The following is a 16,781-nucleotide window of genomic DNA, read 5'->3' on the forward strand; positions in this document are numbered from 1 at the left end:
CTGGATGTGGACCAGCCTCACCTTCTCTCTCTGGATGAGCTCAAAAGAGGCCAGCAGCTCACCCGCCGGCTGGTTGCCCCTCGTCAGCGGGAACCAGGCCAGCCGGGGCATCCGTTCCAGGCTCGGCTGACAGGTGCAGCGTCCCATAAACTCATCTGCACCCTAGACCGAGCATAGGGAAAGAAAAGTCAGCGTCCCCCAGCCCAGGGTTCTGGCGGCCTCAGAGCAGTCACCAGACCTACCTCTGGCCTCCCAAACTCGGAAGGGCCTCAGAAGTCAGGGCAGTCCCTGGTGCAGACGGTGAGCTCTGCTTCCCTTAGGGGGATGCAAGGGCAGCATGAGAGTGGCCACCTGCCACTGTTGTTAATGCTGAATTCCCATCACGGTCCAGAAGTCCCTTTGTACGTCCAACTAGTGTTCGTTCACCTTGCTTTAATTTAATCAAGCTCTAAGCCCATTGGAGACGAGAGTGACAGCCTCCTGGCATTTCTTTAATGCCCTCAGCAGGAGAGGTGTTTGACATTTCCCAGGAATTTGTATCTCCTGTGCATTTCACCTTCAAATCCCCCCAGTCTCCACGTGGGGAGACCGTGATCACACTCATCAAATTAAATGAGTCTTGTTCAAATGATGTTTTCATCTTATCATTCCTTTTACTCATTAGCCTTCCATGGCTCCCCACTGCCTAGAGGATGGAGTGACCTTGCTGACCCATGAACTCTGACCTTGTGGTTAGCTTCCCCAAGGGCAGGGGCTGCAGACAGAACCTGGGTCTCAGTCAGATGACGCCACAGCTGTCACAAGCCTCGGTGGCTCACCCCAGGCACTCGTCTGGAGAAACCCAGGCCAGGACTGGGAGGCATCCCTACCTGCAGTCACGTCACCGCTGAGGACACTGCCAAGAGCCATTCTGGAGTGGCCACCAGCTCCTGCATAAATGCCACACCAGCGGGTGACAGTCCAGCATAGACCACTCAGAGTGGTCACCAGCCACAGCACTGGGAGAGGTCCTGGAGGCTCCTCTGGGCCCAGTGTTGCCCCCTAGTCGCTGGGTCATGGAGAGGCTCGGGGAGGGGAGTCCTCGCAGAGCCCAGGCAGCCAGGACAACAGGAGTTCTGGGCAACGGATATTTGCCAACAGGTAGAGCCCCGTTTGACTAGATTATCTATGAGCACAGCTCTGCTCTCCCCCAGGACCCTGGGGCCCATCCACCCAGAAGAGGCCATGGCTTTCTCCCCCGGGATCCCTCCCGGGCACTGGCCCAAAGGGGACAGAGTACCATTTGTGAAAGAGGAGGTGAGGTGGCATTGGGAGAGAGAGGCTGTGTCCTGCCGGCCTCCCACCCGCCCTGCACCAGCACTCGCACCTGCTTCTGCAAAGTCCCCTGGCCCTGGCACCCTCCAGGTCCTGCCAACTCCCGCCTCCTCCTGCCCCCAAAGCTCCAGGTCCTGAGCTCTTCCCCCCAAATTCCCCAAAAGACCCTTCCTCTAGCTGCTTGGCCCCCATGGACCCAGCTTTTCCTTCTAAGGGCAGAGCTTACAGATCAGCCTCCCCAGCCCAGGCCCGCATTGCCCACTGCCAGCCAGTGGGGCACCCTAATCAGCCTCACCTTCCCCCAACCCCTGGTCACCACACCCTCCCTTCCAGTCATGGCAACTCTTTCTGGGAGCATCTGTGAAGCCCTATCCCCTCCCCTTTCATCTACTGCCAACCCCAACCCAGGTGGGGCCTCTTGGCCACACACCCCTCGGCCGACACAGTCTCTCTCTTCCAACAGCATCCCAGCTCTCCTTTGTAAAATGTCGCCCTGACCCCGCCACTCTCCCCGCTCCCCTGGCCTCGTACTCCTTCCTCCTCCTTCCCTGCCTGCCTTCCCCACTCTTCCATCTCCCACTGGCCCCCGTGCTTTGCTAACACCCCTGCCTCATCCCAACACCCCAATCTCACATTTCCACCAGGGCCTGGGTCTTCCCACAGCCCCTCACACTCCAGCCCATAGCCCTCTCCCTCCTGGGAACCTTTCAGAGCTGCGCTGTCCAATACCGAAGCCACCAGCCACCTGTGGCTACTTAAAGTTTAATGGATTAAAACTAAAACACAATGAAAATTCGGTTTCTCAGCACGCACGGCAAGTGGCCCTCATTTGGGGGGCACGACCACAGAGCCTTCCCGCCAGCACAAGAGGTTCTGTGCGACAGCCCTGCAGAGAGGGCCCCACCTGGGCCTCACACTGGCTCCCTGGAGGAGCCCCTGCCTGGTGGTCCCTGAGCCCCGGCTCCCACCTAGACGGGGAACCCCACGTGAGGGGCCACCCAGCCCAGCACAAGTGCTTGATAACCGTGTGTGGAGTCAAAGCAGCCCTCTGATGGGGAGAAGGGACTCACCTGGGATCTTATAAGCAAGTTAGAGAAAACCCAGGCTCCTGACCCACAGCCAAGCACCCTTGCCAGATCTGTACCCTCTCTCTGCCGTGGGCACAGCACACATGGTGGCAATTCATTTTTAATTACTCTAAAACAGTTTTCACCACTGCCTGTGGGGTTGGGGGAGAGGCCATCAGCCCCAGCCTTGGGGAACTCCCATCTTGTTGGGGACCCATCCCTCACAGCAGCATCTCCCCTGGGCCCTGGAGAGGCTGGGCAGTGAGGGCTCGGGGGAGGAAGGTGGGCAGACTCACATAGGTGTCGTGGTCGTACAGCTCCACCACGATGCTGGCCGGCTGCTCGGCGATGCTGGCCAGCTCACCGAAGATCTCGATCTCGTAGAAGATGAGTGTCTGGTCCCAGGTGGGGTTCAGGGTGTTCTTCACCACCACCGTCTTCTGGCTCTGGTGCAGGAAGGAGACGATTGCATAGGGATCTGTGTGGGCCGGGCACAGAGGAGGGAGACGGGACACAACAGAGACCGTGAGAGTCGCCCGTTCAGGAGTCATGCAGCCACAAAGCTGAGCAGAGCTGTGGCTGCCACTCAGGAGCACCGACGTCCAGGCTGGAGTCCTACCCTGGGGGTACCCCCCCCTCCATCCTCCGTGAGGCCAGCCGGTGGCCACCATGGGGAGACGGGACCGAGGTCCCGGAGAGTGGGCGCAAAGATCCAGAGGGCTTCCCTTCTGGGCTCTTTCCTGGGCTGGTTGCTGGAGGCACAATGAATACATTGTGCATTCATTCATTCATTCATTCATCCAACAAGCACTTACTGACTGAGTGCCTTCTGCACGACAGGCCAGGGGCTAGGTGCTAGGGGCTGAGGATACATTTGGAGCAAAACGATAATCTATACAAACGTACATAAAATTACAATTTTGATCATGCTTTGAAGAACACATATGAGGTGCAGTGGCGTGTGAGAGAGCGATCTGGCATGGCTGCGTCTGCACTTCAGCAAGCTCGCTCTGGCTGCCACCTGGAGAAGAGACTGGAGGGGGCAGAAGTGGGTGCAGGGAGACCAGTTATGAAACTACTGCAAGGGTTCAGGCAGGGAGGGTGGTGGCTTAGATGGCTGGGGGCACTAGAGAGAAACAAAGGGATTCAAGGGCTATTGAGCGGTGGGGGGCGTGAGGGGAACCCTAAGATCTCTGCAGCTCCCTGACACCCCCAAACTACTTTCCAGCCTATCGGCCCCAGCCATGCTAGCCTGGGACCCACCCAGGAGGCATTCCCTCCGCCTGGTCCCAAAGCATCACTAGAGAAGATTCTAGGGCAGTGGTTCTCAAATGTGAGCATGAAGCAGAATGGTCTGGAAGGCTGGCAGAGACTGCTGGGTCCCACCCTCAGAGACTCCTTCATCAGGTCTGGGGTGGGGCCTGAGAATCGACATTTCTAACAAGTTCCCAGGTGTTGCTGATGCTGCCTTTCAGGACTACACTTGGAAACCAATGCCAGAGAAAGTCCCATGGCACTGAGTGCATGTAATTTGGGACAGGAGCAAAGGGCTTGGAGGAGGGGGCTCCTCCAACTTCTCTCATTAGGGGGCAGGGTCCAGTTTGCTGCCATTTTGTAAGACTCGACGTGCCAGATGCTGAGGACAAGTGGACAGGGAAGTCTGGGGATGCAGGAGGCTGGCAGCTGGATGCTAGATGTCTGGCAGGGCTGAGCCCAAATGCTCTATCACATGCCCTATACCCTTGGCAGCTTCTCCATCCTGTAGCACCGTGCATCCGCTGCACCCTCCAGGGCAGCCCCCATGTGACTCAAGAGGGCCTCAGCACCAGACATCTAGAGCCGGGGTGTCCAACTGCAGCCCTGGGGCTGAGATGGGGAGATAGCTCTTCCCCACAGAGGGGAGGGAAGCAGGCCAGTCTCTCCCCAGCCAGTCTCTCCCTGGCCATCAAGAGTCCAAGTGGCATGCCACAGCCACTGCACAGGAGGTGGCAGAGAGTGACTATCAAAGAGGTGGGAAAGTTGGAGTGGGCAACAGGAGGACTTCCGTCAAGGGATGGGGTGGGGGACAGGGTCCAGGATTCAGCCCTCAAAGGGCTCGTTTTAAGGGCGAGGTGTGGGGGGGGGATCCACGTTAGGAAACAGAAGCTACGGGCACTCACTGGCTGAACAACGCTGGGTTTGCCTAACAGGAGGCAGCCACCAGGCTAGGACCAGCTTGCCAGCCTTCAGGCACAAAAACAAACTGGGGTCAATCCGGGAGGGCTTCCTGTAGGAAATCGGTTTTGAACCTGATTCTGCAGGTAGAAGAGGGCAATGGGAGGCCCTTGGCAGACGAAGGGGCAGGGGGGACATGCCCACCACATCTTGCCACGCCCACCTGGTGGGAGCCTCCCTGGCATGGGGCTCTCCTTTCCCATGCACCAGCCTGGCAGGGCTGGCCCAAGCCGTTCCCTTCCTGGCCCTGGCAGGGCCCAGCGGCGTCTGTGCATTTAATGAAACCGTCTGGCTGTGATACCATCAGCTCCAAGCTCGGCAGAGAACCTCTCCCTGGTTCCAGTAAGAAAAAGAGGGCGCGTTCCGATAAATAAAACCATATTCGAGAGCCAGCAAAAAAGCCCCTTTTGTTCCCGCCCCCTGTGCTTCCCAAGGCTTTATTTTTATAAGCGCGCGGGCCCCAGACCGACCGCGTTTACACAAAGATCACAATTGCACATTGTGGCGGCCATGCACGCTGTATTGGTGTTGGCAGCGCCCCCCACGCTGGCCCCCGAGCAGGCGACTCCTTCCAGCAGCCCCATCAGCGCAGGCAATGAGCTCAGCACTGGGGGGAAGGGAGGGGGTGGCTTTCAAACAAAAATCACCCAGACCCACACGCTCGCCCCGCCCGCCCGGGGCGGGGGGGAAAACACACAACAAAGGCATTGTAAGGAGCAGGCCTGGAGGCCTGGGGCCTCAGACACTGGGCTACTGTGTGCTGGGGCCTGGCCTCTCCCCACACAAGGCCCAGCCCCTCAAAAAAAGAGAAACAAGGGGGGTGGGGTGTTGCTGAAGCAAGGTGGTCAGATGAACGGACGCACAGACACACACAGACACAAGCCTCTTCCAGGAAAGCCAGGAGGATGGAGAGGCAGATCCCAAGGAGAGGTGGAGGGGAGGGGAGAGGCCAGCTCTTCCCAGAGCCACTCGGGTAGGGGAGGGCCAGCATCAGCCCTGTGGCCTCACCTGCCAAGCCACACGGAGCACCCCCGGCGCTGAAGCTGGATCGGAGCTCTGTGAGGACCACAGGCTGCCCTGGGAGCTCCAGCCAAGAACACACAAGGCTTCTACTGGACTCCATCACCACAGGAGGCCCCAGGCAGGTGACTGCTGGACCTGCAGCCCTGTGCCTGATCTCTGCTGTTCAGACCTTCCCGGAGCTCCAAGGAGGACCCTTCTGCAGTCACAATACACTAAGCTTCCCTCATGGGCCCTCCCTCCAACTGCTCAGACCACAGGGCAGGTGCCATCATACCCCTCGTCAGAAGAGGAAGCTTTGCCCCAGAAAGACAAGTCACTGGCCCCTACTCACAGGTGCCTGGGACCAGACTCCCTGACTCTCAGGGCTCCTTCTACCTGCCACGAACGCAGGAGAAGGGCCCTTAAGACAGGGTGGAGTAGACCGCCAGTAATCAAGGCAATGCAGAGAAAAACTGCAATACAGCAGTATTTTTCCTATAAAATTAAGAAAATTTGTTTAGATTTATAAAACCCAGTGTTGGCAACTATTTGACGAAATAGGTACTCTCCTATATGGCTGGAAGAAATTCAGCAACCCTTTAGAAAAGCAATCAGTCAGTATGCCCTGAAAAACATAAAACTGTTTACACCCTGTTTCCCCTATTTCTGGGAATCATCCAAATTAACCAAAAAGCTATATGAACAAAGATGTTCACTCCAGCATTATCTGCAATCCGTCATTCATCCAACATACAGTTATTGACTGACCCGCATATGGTAGGTAAGCCCAGGGCTCTGAATATGAAGGTGTCCGAGACACAGGCCGGGCTCTTAAGATCATGACTGCTGCTCGGAAGTGGTAACTAAACATCAGTTACAATACAAAGTGATGTGCAGCTTTACAGCAGAGTGTTCAAGGCGCTAGGGGTGGGGGTACGCCCTGGAGTCTGGTGGCGTCAAGTCAGTACCCCCAAAGGCGGTCTCCTACCCCAAGTCTCAAGAATAAGGAGGTAACCAAGGTGGACCGAAGAGAAGGGGGCGGCCAGGCACCCAGCACAGCACTGGCAAAAGCACCAAAGAGCACTCAGGGAACAGCAAGTCTGTCTGAGGGGAGGAAGGGAGCACCCCAGGCCCCAGGGAGGAGGACGCAGGCGGGCAGATCACAAACGGTCCTGGATTCGTGCTGAGTGAGTTGGGTTGAATCCTGTCCATCAGTGTTCCCCAAAATGTGCTCTTCGCAAGGCGAGTTCTCGGGGGAATGAAGGAACGCTGAAACACGTTCAACAGGCTCCTTTCCTGTAGCCACCCCAGCCTTCAATGCCACCATGATTTGTAAATCGCTAAGTGTGCAGTGTTTCCCAGTCTCTCTCGCTCAGGAACCCTTTTTAAGTGGAGCATTTCACAAGCCTCCAGCACACCCTGGAAAACAGCTTCTTAAGCTCATCGGGAGAATTCCCCCAGCCAGAGCCAACCTTAACAGAAAGCTGTGCTTCAGGAGAGGGGATGGGCTCTGACTGGAGTCCAGACAGAGGAAGCCCACAAGCAAGGGCTCCCCAGCCCCACCCGAGCCAGAGTCTGGATCTGGGGGAGACAAAAGCACTGGTCCCCACAGAGGTGACTTCAGCTGTGGGGCAACCATGGTTCACCAGACCTCACTGTGGCCTGGCCTGGCAGCAACGCCCCTCAGGACCACCCAACTAGCACACAGCTTTGACCTCCCTGGAACCATGAGGCCGGCAAAGAGGGCACAGGACCTTCTGCTTTCTTGGCAGACACTCTACCCCCATAAATGAATAACTTGGCATCTGATCTACTAGCTTTCTCTCATCTTCTTCGTTAACCAAGTGGGGCCCCTGAGCCCACTGACCCATGAGACTCTCAAAGAGGAGTTTCTGGGTGCCTCAAGCTAAGGGCCATGCCCTGGAGTGTGAGCTGCCCAAGGGTCCTCCCTCCTGGCGGCAGCTCTGTAAGCAGAGCTTATGGCTCCCTCAAACCACACCGGTGGTCGCCGGCTGGGGGTCGAGGCAAAGCAGAATTCCCTGGAGTATAACAGGGCAAAGAAGACAGCGCACTCCCCGATCCCCTTTGAGAAATATCAGTCTACAGGGAAGAGCAACTCAGCTCTGACCGCTGTTCAGAGCCACAATGCTGCCCAGTAGGTACAGCATTGAGGACAAGTGATTTCTAAGTCCTCTGGAGTCCTATCTTTTCTGTTCAAAGTAGATCCAGTTTGTACTCCAGATGCTCACCCAGCAGTGGCAACCGTATCCCAACGTAAGAGAAGTCATTTGAATTAAGCATCATTTCACATTTTTTATACCTAATCACTATGCTGGCCACACACACTCATAAGCACACAAGCACAGGCCACACGCGCCCTTCCAGTGGTCCAGAGAATTGATGCCGGCCCTCCACTCAAATTCCACCCAAGGCAAAATCCTCAGGCAGCCTGGGTGGCAGTGTCTCCACAAGCCTCCCTCCCCGACCGAGTTCAGTGTTATTCAACAAGTGTTTCCTGGACGATTCCTCTGTGTCCCCACACCTTCAGCCAAGGAGAAGAAATATACGGAGCACTGGCCTTGTGGCAGCCCCGAGGCCCACCACACAAGGGACTAGCAGAGGGCACAGCACAGGGTCATGGGAGCCCCGCTGGGGAAAAGCCCAGGGCAGCAAGGCCAGAGGGCTTCCCAAGGAGAGCCCTCTCGGCTGCAGACGCCAGCAAGCAGGCTGGAAGATGACACCAGTGACAGACTCTGTGCCGGACCCTCCCCAGACCCCAGACATTCCTGATTCACACAGGAGTTTCCTCTGAGAAATGCCAGCCAGTGGCCACGCACAGCCTCCAGCCACCCCAGGGTCAGTTCCAGGGGAGAAACTGCTTTGGTTTAGGGTTTGGGAGTGAAAATAAACACTCTGGGTTTTATAGGTTCACCCGTGTTGGCTGCTGTTTTCCTTTCCAGCAGCCGCTCAATCAGGCCTTTCATTCAGAAGCCAGCGGCCTCTGAGGAAGCCCTGGGCAGTGCCCTCAAAGCTCAAGGGATGTTTATTTGGGGGAGGGGGTGGAGCTAGGATGGAAAGTGTGACGTCTCCTGCGGCCCCGGTACCAGGCTGACCCTGCCTGCCGTCCCCAGAGGTGCGGGTCCCCGGGAGGAGCTCCCTCCCTGCAGGGTCCACCCCCAGCCCGGCCAGTGGAGGACAAGGGGCCCTCGACCTGAACCCCACTTACCCACCCCCCACACACAAACCTGCTGCCTGCACCCCGACCTCTCACACTCTCCCCCGAAGGAAGAGGAAGCAAGACTGTGAATTAGGTCACTTCTCTTCTCCTTGGGGTAGGTGCTGATTGTCAGAAAGCATCTTGGCCAAGGTTCCCAGGAAGTTGCAGCTGCAGAGGTCTCCCCCACACTCCCACAGCCACCGCACCCCCGCCACCTGCCAATCCCCATGTGCTTGTTGCTCCATCCACCCTGAGCCTGGCTGCGTGGGGCTAGAGAAAAGGTCACTGAGAGGAGAGGAACACGAGGAAGCACAGCTGCTGGGGAGGAACCAGAGTGGTCCCCAGGTCGGGGCGGAGCAGGGTCCAGAAAGGAGGACGGGTGCCTGGCCGTGAGCTGAGTGCCACTCTGTGAACAAGAGGTCACCCTCATGGAAGAACTCAGATCTACTCAAGTAAGTAGCAAGTACTTGGAGTGGGGTACATCACTTGTCAGCTATTTTAACTCAAGCAATCTAGTTTCTTCATCTGTAAAATGGGGATGTTAAATGCCTGCTGCATAGGAGAGTTGTAAGGGGTACATGAAAAAAACGTCAGCAAAGCGCCTAGGCTGATAGTGAGCACTTAGTAAGTGCTAGTTCTTTAGATATCTTAGTAAGTGTTAGTTCTTTAGAACCTGCTGCAGGTTCAAGGGTGAGTCAAGGTCCCTTCCTGGAGGAGCTCAGAGTCATGGTGGGAAGAATATGACAGAGGTAGATGGCAATTGATCTATGCAGTGGGTAAGGACTCTGAGAGAGGTGCTGGTGAGGTCCTGGCCAGGTGCTGAGGAAGCAACAAACAGCTCAGCTTGGGGAAGAGTCAGAGGGCACCTGGGCTGGGTCTTGAAGGATGAGTAGGAGTTCACTGGATTAAAAATAGGGAAGGGAAGGCATTCTAGGCACTGATCACAAAGGCCAGAAATGTGGAAGAACTAGACAAAGGTTGACAAAAGTTGGTGCAGCCAGAGCTAGCAGATAGAGGGGAATTAGGGAAAGATGAAACTGGTGAGGTCCAAAGGGGTCAGATCACGAAGGAGTTGTCTGCCAGGCTAAAGAGTTGGGGATTTACCTGTTAGTGTCTATGTCTGAAATCAGGGGAGTGACATGACCAGCTGTGTCTGGGGTTGTGTGGAAGGTCACAGGGAGGCCAGGAGATGACTGGAGCATTCAGATAAAAGGGGCAAGGCCAGTGTGAGACGGCAGCCACGATGCGGAATAGGAGGGAACAATCTCCGAGACCGATTCAGGAGCCAGAATCAACAGAACTGGGCACCTGACGGTTACCAACCTGATGGGTGGTAGAAGCGCTTTGATATGATACAAAGACCAAGGTGGGAAGTAAAGGGGGGCCTGGATCTGGGGGAGGGGTCCCAAGGAGTTCAGCTTGGACAGGATGAACTGAGGTGCCTCTGAGGCTTCCGGGGGAGACATCGAAAATGTGGCTGGACATAAAGGAACTAAAGACCTGGAAGCTTCCCCAACAGGAGTGGCTACTGGGCTGCCTGGGGGACCCCAGTGCCCAGAGAAGAGAACACACACAGAACTCTCAGAAGCATCAGCCTTAGAGGGCAGTAGCTCAGTAGAAGCAGGTAGGGCAGCAGGAAGCTGCAGGAGACCAGGAGAGAGGGCTGTCCCAGGGGCCAAGGCCAGAGGGGCTTTCAGGAGGAGGGGATGGTCAGTAAAACGAAAACCTGCAGAGGGGTCAAGCAGGCCACCTGACAACCAGGAGGACACAGCAACCTGACAGCAGCCCTCGCCTCCACAAACCCAACACACACAGCACCCCCCGACCCCCCATAGGAGAAGCCTGGGCCACGTTCCCTGTGGTCTGAAGGCCCGCTGACTCTGTTCCCAGCTCTCAGTCCCTGGTCCCTGGCTCTCCTCCCTCCTCCCACCTACCAGAAAAGGAGTCCTTGTCCATCGCAGGCAGATCCCGGGCCTGGTACATGTAGCAGCGTAGATGGTAGCGGTTCCCGTCTGCACCGAGGAAGAAACAGATGCCAAGTGAGGGGCTGGGGGTGACCAAGATCTGGGGCTAGAGGGGACGACAGAGGGTGTCCCTAGAAGGGGCAGTGGACAGGGGGGCTGGATGGTAGAAACGACACGTGTACGCTCTGCTGGAGTTAGCTGCTCTCAAGACAAGGAGAGCAGACCACAGCCCAAAGGTGGACCCCCAAGTGATGTGTCCTTGGGCCTGGTGACAGCTGGGGAGGTGGCAGAGGAGGGGGAAGGAGTGGGGGGGTCACAGATGATGGGGGCAGTGAGAATGCACAGCGCCTTGAATGCTGGATTTCAGGCTTAGAGTTCACACACACACACAAACCAAGAGACACTGACCCACTAACAAAACACCCAGACTCAGTCCTCCTCAGCCCCCACGTATACACCTGACCGTGTAACCCACACAAACAGGAACGTCAGGCTACATTCATCCGTGTCACCCCGGTAGACACCTCCAAATGTCACTTACAGTCAAAGATGCAGGAAATCGTGGGTGTGTTCACGCCAAAGCTCAAGGTGGAGACAGACTTGGAATCTTCACTCCTGTCGTCCACCACGCCGCCCTGGAGATGGAGAGCTGGTCACCACAGACTCTGACCCCAGAGCCTGGGGGTGGCAGGGAGACTGGTTTGGATCAGGTCCCCAGGGTCCTTTAGACAAGGCTCCTCGCCTGCCCAAAGCTCTGATTTCACTCCGAGGCAGCGCCTCCCCAGACCCCAGTGTTAAGTCCACAGGGAAATTCTCCCTCTCTAGTGGAGACCAGACAAGCCAGAATGGGATTTTGAGTTGTTCCAGACTAAGAGGTTAGAGTTTGATAGAAGGATGGACTCGAAGGGGCTCTCTGAGAGGGAATCCAGTGGGGATCTGCCCAGTGATGAGTTAAGGGGAGCCCGAGGCTGGAGGGCCCTGTCTAGCATCTCTGTCCACCCAAGACATGTCTGGACACGGTGCTGGTGCCAGGGACACACAGGCACTTAGCTGGGTGCCCAGTTCTGGGGAGAAGCTGCACTGCATCCTCTACTGTCTCTCATCAGCTCCCACTGTGCTGACGGTCAGAGGAGGCCTCAGCCTGAGGACAGGGAACAGGAGCAGAGGCAGGGTGGGTCTACACTTGGCCTCAGAAGCTGTGTGTAAACCCTGCCCTTGTTAGCGCTGGGCTCTAACCACTGGGCCATAAACCAGCCTCCTTGGACCAGATGCCCGCCTCCTTGGTGCACTGCTTCCCTCCCCCACCACCTCTGCCACACCGCAGCCCCTCATCAGGGATGAGCCCCAGCGGGGACCAAGGCCCCCACAAAAATTGAAAATGTATCCGTCACACAGCGGCCCATCCTTCCAGACCTGGCTTTCTGTGATATGAGCTCCACCAGCCTCCCACGGCTGAAGCCCATCAGAGGGACTGCCCGCTTCCTCTGCAAGCCCTCCCCCCATTCCCACACTGTCACCTGCCCCAGTCCCTCGCCAGTCCCTCTTCCCAACACACAAGCATGCAAACCCTTGAAAGAAAACCCCGGCCTCCCCTCCCGTGGCATTTTCACCCCGCCCAGGCCCACCCAGAGCAGCCACTTCCCAAGGCCACCCTGCCCTCCACCTGGAGGCAGCCATTCCCCAGGAGTCTCGACCTCTCCCCAGGCCCTGCAGCTACATCGTCGCCCCACCCCCCAAGATGTACGGCCACCTAGGTGCTCCTCCTCCCCAAACCGTGCCCACCCTCAGGGCCTAGCCCCAGACCTCCAGTCCAAGAAGCCTCCCTGGGTGCCCGTCCACTGGCTTCCGATCCACCTGCACCCAGGACCAGAATCAGCTGTATTACCCACACTCAGCACTCAGCTCCCGGCCTTCAGCTCCATGGCTCTCGCCACCTGAAGGGTCCTGGTCAGACCCCCAGTGACCTGCTCCACCTTCCCCCTCCAACACCAGGGCTTACTTCCCCCAAATCCAATGGGGCAGGCCACGCTCCCCAAAGCTGGCCCAGACACGCACCTGCTCCCAATGCAAGCTCCTACCGTTTCCTGCCAAGAGTGCTGGCCTCCGCAGCTCAGCTCATCTTAGGACACCCAGGGAAGGCCTGCCCTGGTCACTCGGGGTCAACAAGGAAATGCAACCTAAAGGTAGGCAGTCATCCTCTGCTGCCTCCCACAAAAGGGCCCATAAAACATAGACGGGGGAAAGACATGTTCACCTGCTCTCCCAGGGGACCCACCGAGGTCCAGCTACAACTGGGTGGGCTCTGGCTCCTAGCACAGGAAACCCCCCTTTCTGACAGGAAGATACGGTGACCACACATACTCCCCCCCCCCACCCCGCCTTTCCTTTGGCCACAATTTCAACACAAGCTCTAGAATCAGATTCCTTGGGCTCCAGTTCTGGCCCTACCATTTACTAGCTGTGTGACTTTGGGCAGGTTGCTTAACCTCTCTGCACAAGTCTCTCTATACATTTGGGATAATTCTCCAGTATCTATCTCAGAGAGTTGCTGGGATTGTTGGGAAGATAAATCACATATTGTGTTACCACACCACCTGGGGAGGTCATGAACCATGAAGTTACTAATTGTGCTCAGGGGTGGTATTCATATACCCCATGTTTGTTAAAAATTATTCCAGGAGCTGGAGAAGTGGACATTTCAGTGTAAAGTCACAGTCCTAGGCAGAAATCAAAATCAGTCAATCAAGCAATCAACCTCTCTCCACACACACACACGCACACACACACGTACACACAAGCACGTGCACGCACACACACGCACACACACATACACACACACAGGAGAGCAGGACAACAGGGAGGGATGCCATACTACAGACAGGTGAGAACCCAAAGGCCACAGCATCTGCAATCTTCCCTCCCGGGAGGCATGGGTCCCGGGTATCCTGGGTTCCCTCCAGGAGAGGCGCTGGGCCCAGCCTCACAGCTCTGGCCCGGCCGCCACCCACACCAAGCCCAGCAGCTAGTAGCTCTGGCCGCAGGGTCTACGAGGCCACACGTAGGGCCGGAGCTGGGGGCCCAGCAGGCCACCCCAGGCCTGAGGTACAGGGACGCCAAGGAAAGCAGGTCAGGATGCTGGAACCAGGGTTCAGCCAGCCCCCAGGTGCCACGAGGCTTAGCGCAGGCAGCTCGGTGCGCCTTGGTCGGGGGGAGGGCAGGCTCGGTAGCCCCTCCACCTCACCCTGGCCACACATATGTCCCACATCAGCAAGCAGGGCGCTGAGGTGAGCGCGGGGAGGGAAGCCGCCTCCGGCTCCCATGGGCCCCGTGATTCCTCTCTCCCACCAGGCGCCTGCAGGGACCTCCACGCGTGCGGGCTGCCTCCAGGGCACATCCCCACTCAGCGCACACCTCCTCCAGGTGGCCCCCCCAGCCGCGTCCTGTCAGCAGCGGTCCGACCCAATGGCCTCCGTCCGGGGCTTTGGCAGCGCTTTCTGGGTCTCTGTCCAAAGGCAGGGCCGCCTGCCTGTGATGAAAAAAGGTGTCCCCCTCCCTGGGATTTCCACAAGGCCGAGGCCAGGTACCTCAGGCCCGGCTCAGTCCTGGCCCACAGCAGGCCCTGGCACGGAGAACGACACCCTTCAGAGGCAGAACCAGCGCTCCCTCGGAACGGCGCTGAGGGGCTGCCGAGGCTCTTCCAGCTGCCCTGTCTCCAGAGGAGGGGCCCACAGCCGCTGCCCCTGGTCCACAGGGCTTCTGTCCGCCCCCACCCCCATCTACCACCCTTGCGTGGCCCTGCCTCCACCTCTCCTTCCCTCCCTGCTCAAGGAGACAGACAGGGGTTGCTGGGAAGAAGCTGGGAGAACCAGGACGACACACACACCTAGAGTCCCCAGTAAGTTCAGTCCCGCCAGAGGAGCCTCAGCCCTGCAGTCAGCCAAGTTCCCAGGCTGGGCAGAATTCCACCCCCACGGCAGGCCAGCGCCTTTACATCCTCCGGCCCACTGACCCTCCCAGGGGGGACTTGGGCTCTCCACGCATCCCCTTCAGACCTTAGGAGCAGAGCGGAGGCCGGCCCCTCTCCCAGCCCGGCGGCAGCCCCTGCGTTGAGTCTCCAGAAGTCAGGATGCTCACCCCCAAACACCACAGCCTGCTGCTTCCACACTCAAACCAGCTGAACCCCCAGGGTCCCCTTTCTCGCCCTCAGGCCTCCTGCACGTAGTTCTCTCTGCCCTGCTTTTTCCCTGGCTTTTTCCTCAGACATCCAGTCTCACCTTCAGGGTCACCCTGCAAGGATGAGTTAGGTACACCTCCCGTGTGCTCCCACAGAGCCCCCGATTTCCCCCCTTACTGCATATAGCACCCTCCATTGTAAATACCTGTTCACTGTCTGCCCCTCCCACAGACAGCTTTGTGAGGTTCCCCCCATGCACCCAGCATCCAGCAGAACCCCTCACACACAGCGGGTGCCCCATTAATAATTAGAGAATGAGTGAATGAATGGATGAGCACACACCTTTCTCGGGAGAGTTGATGACAAAGGCCAGCCCATCGCCAGGTCAGGGGATCAGCCTGTGCGTTAACACAGATAATCCAATGCCATGCTTTTTCCACTCTGAAGCATATTTTTGGCTTTCACACGTGGACATACATGGCTCACGTTTGGGAATTTTTCTCAAAGCAAACGATGAAGTCTCATGAAAAGCTGATTTGGGAGCTTCTGGGAAGCATCTCCCTCCCGTCAGCCTGTCCCTCTGACATGCCACTTGTGTTTATTGAGCATGTACTTTGTGCCAGGCCTTTCCCATATTCGAGTTGGAAAATAGGTATTGCTGCTTGTGGAGACATAAGATGTTACCTCCCCAGAGAGGCCTTCCCTGACCAAAGGTCAAAAATCATGTTCACATCCACATGGTCACATACCCCACCCCAGACAACCCAACCCCACATGATAGCCCTGTCTACTCTCTTATTCAGCTTTACTGTTTCTCAGAGCACATATTACCCCACACATTTGCTACATTAACCTTTTTGTTCATTGTCTCTCTGGCTCCATGAGGGCACTGCTGTGTCCCCAGCACCCACTACGATGCCTGGCACACAGAAGCCCTCGGCAAATATTTACTGATCAAGGAAAAAAATCCAAGTTGAGCCCCAGTCTCTGTAGGTCCCTCTCCTGTCACATAATCACCTATTTTCTGGAGGGAACTGTTTGGGGCTAAAGGAACTTTCTGGACCGAGCCTTACTTGAGAGAAGCATCCCCTGAGAAAGCGATGATGTTGGCAGAGGGGAGAAGAGAGGGTCAGTGGAGGTGCAGCAGAGATGCTGCCCTTAGCATCTATCCTCACAGCAGAATCCTGCCGACACCTTACCACCTTACAACAGGGACTGTTACTGCCTTTGTCCTCCAGATGGGCAAACTATGGCACACAGAGGCCAAGCCACTTAACGACTGCATGGAAGAAGAGTGGCCTGCAACTCCCTGACATTGCACAGCATGTGCATAGAGTAGACGATCAGGGCGACTCATTCATCTTACAGACCCTGAAGCTCCGACATAGAGAACATCAGGCTGCCAGTCCCCGGGGGATCGGGCTCCATGTCAGGCGCCAGGAAGCGGGGGTGGGGGGCAGTGCCTGGAGCTCACAGTGTGGGTTGGAGGAGGGTAGCTGGGGGTGCCTCAGGGAAGCCTGAAACTCAGATTCCTCACTGTAAAGTGGCCATCGTGGTAACACTCACCTCGATGGGCTACTGAGGAAAATGCAGGGTTTTTCAGCCCTGGCACTGTTGACATCTGGGGTTACATAACTCTTTGCTATGGGAGCTGTCCTGTGCATTGCTGGATGTTTAGCAGCATCCCTGGCCTCTACCCATTAGATGTCCATAGCTGCCCCCCTCCCTCTGTTGTGACCACCAAAAATATCTCCAGACATTGTCAAATGCCCCTTGGGGGATGGGGTGGGGGATAGAAATTGTCCCCAGCTGAGAACCACAGGTGGAAA

At 57.0% G+C, this 16,781-nt stretch overlaps 1 protein-coding gene across 23 annotated transcripts in view; it reads right to left on the bottom strand.

Annotated features, from left to right (window-relative positions):
* Window positions 1-16,781, bottom strand: part of DYSF (dysferlin) — a 228,089-nt gene that overhangs the window by 85,022 nt on the left and 126,286 nt on the right. For all 23 annotated transcript variants that reach the window (XM_081254720.1, XM_081254713.1, XM_081254719.1 and 20 more), the window contains 4 exons: window positions 11,320-11,413; window positions 10,749-10,826; window positions 2,678-2,859; window positions 22-162 (listed from right to left, as the gene is read on the bottom strand). In XM_081254720.1, the coding sequence (XP_081110846.1) occupies window positions 22-162; window positions 2,678-2,859; window positions 10,749-10,826; window positions 11,320-11,413 (495 nt within the window). The remainder of the gene's footprint in view (window positions 1-21; window positions 163-2,677; window positions 2,860-10,748; window positions 10,827-11,319; window positions 11,414-16,781) is intronic.

This window comes from Mesoplodon bidens (genome assembly GCF_964165515.1).
Source record: "Mesoplodon bidens genome assembly, chromosome: 14".
NCBI classification, from domain to species: Eukaryota; Metazoa; Chordata; class Mammalia; order Artiodactyla; family Ziphiidae; genus Mesoplodon; species Mesoplodon bidens.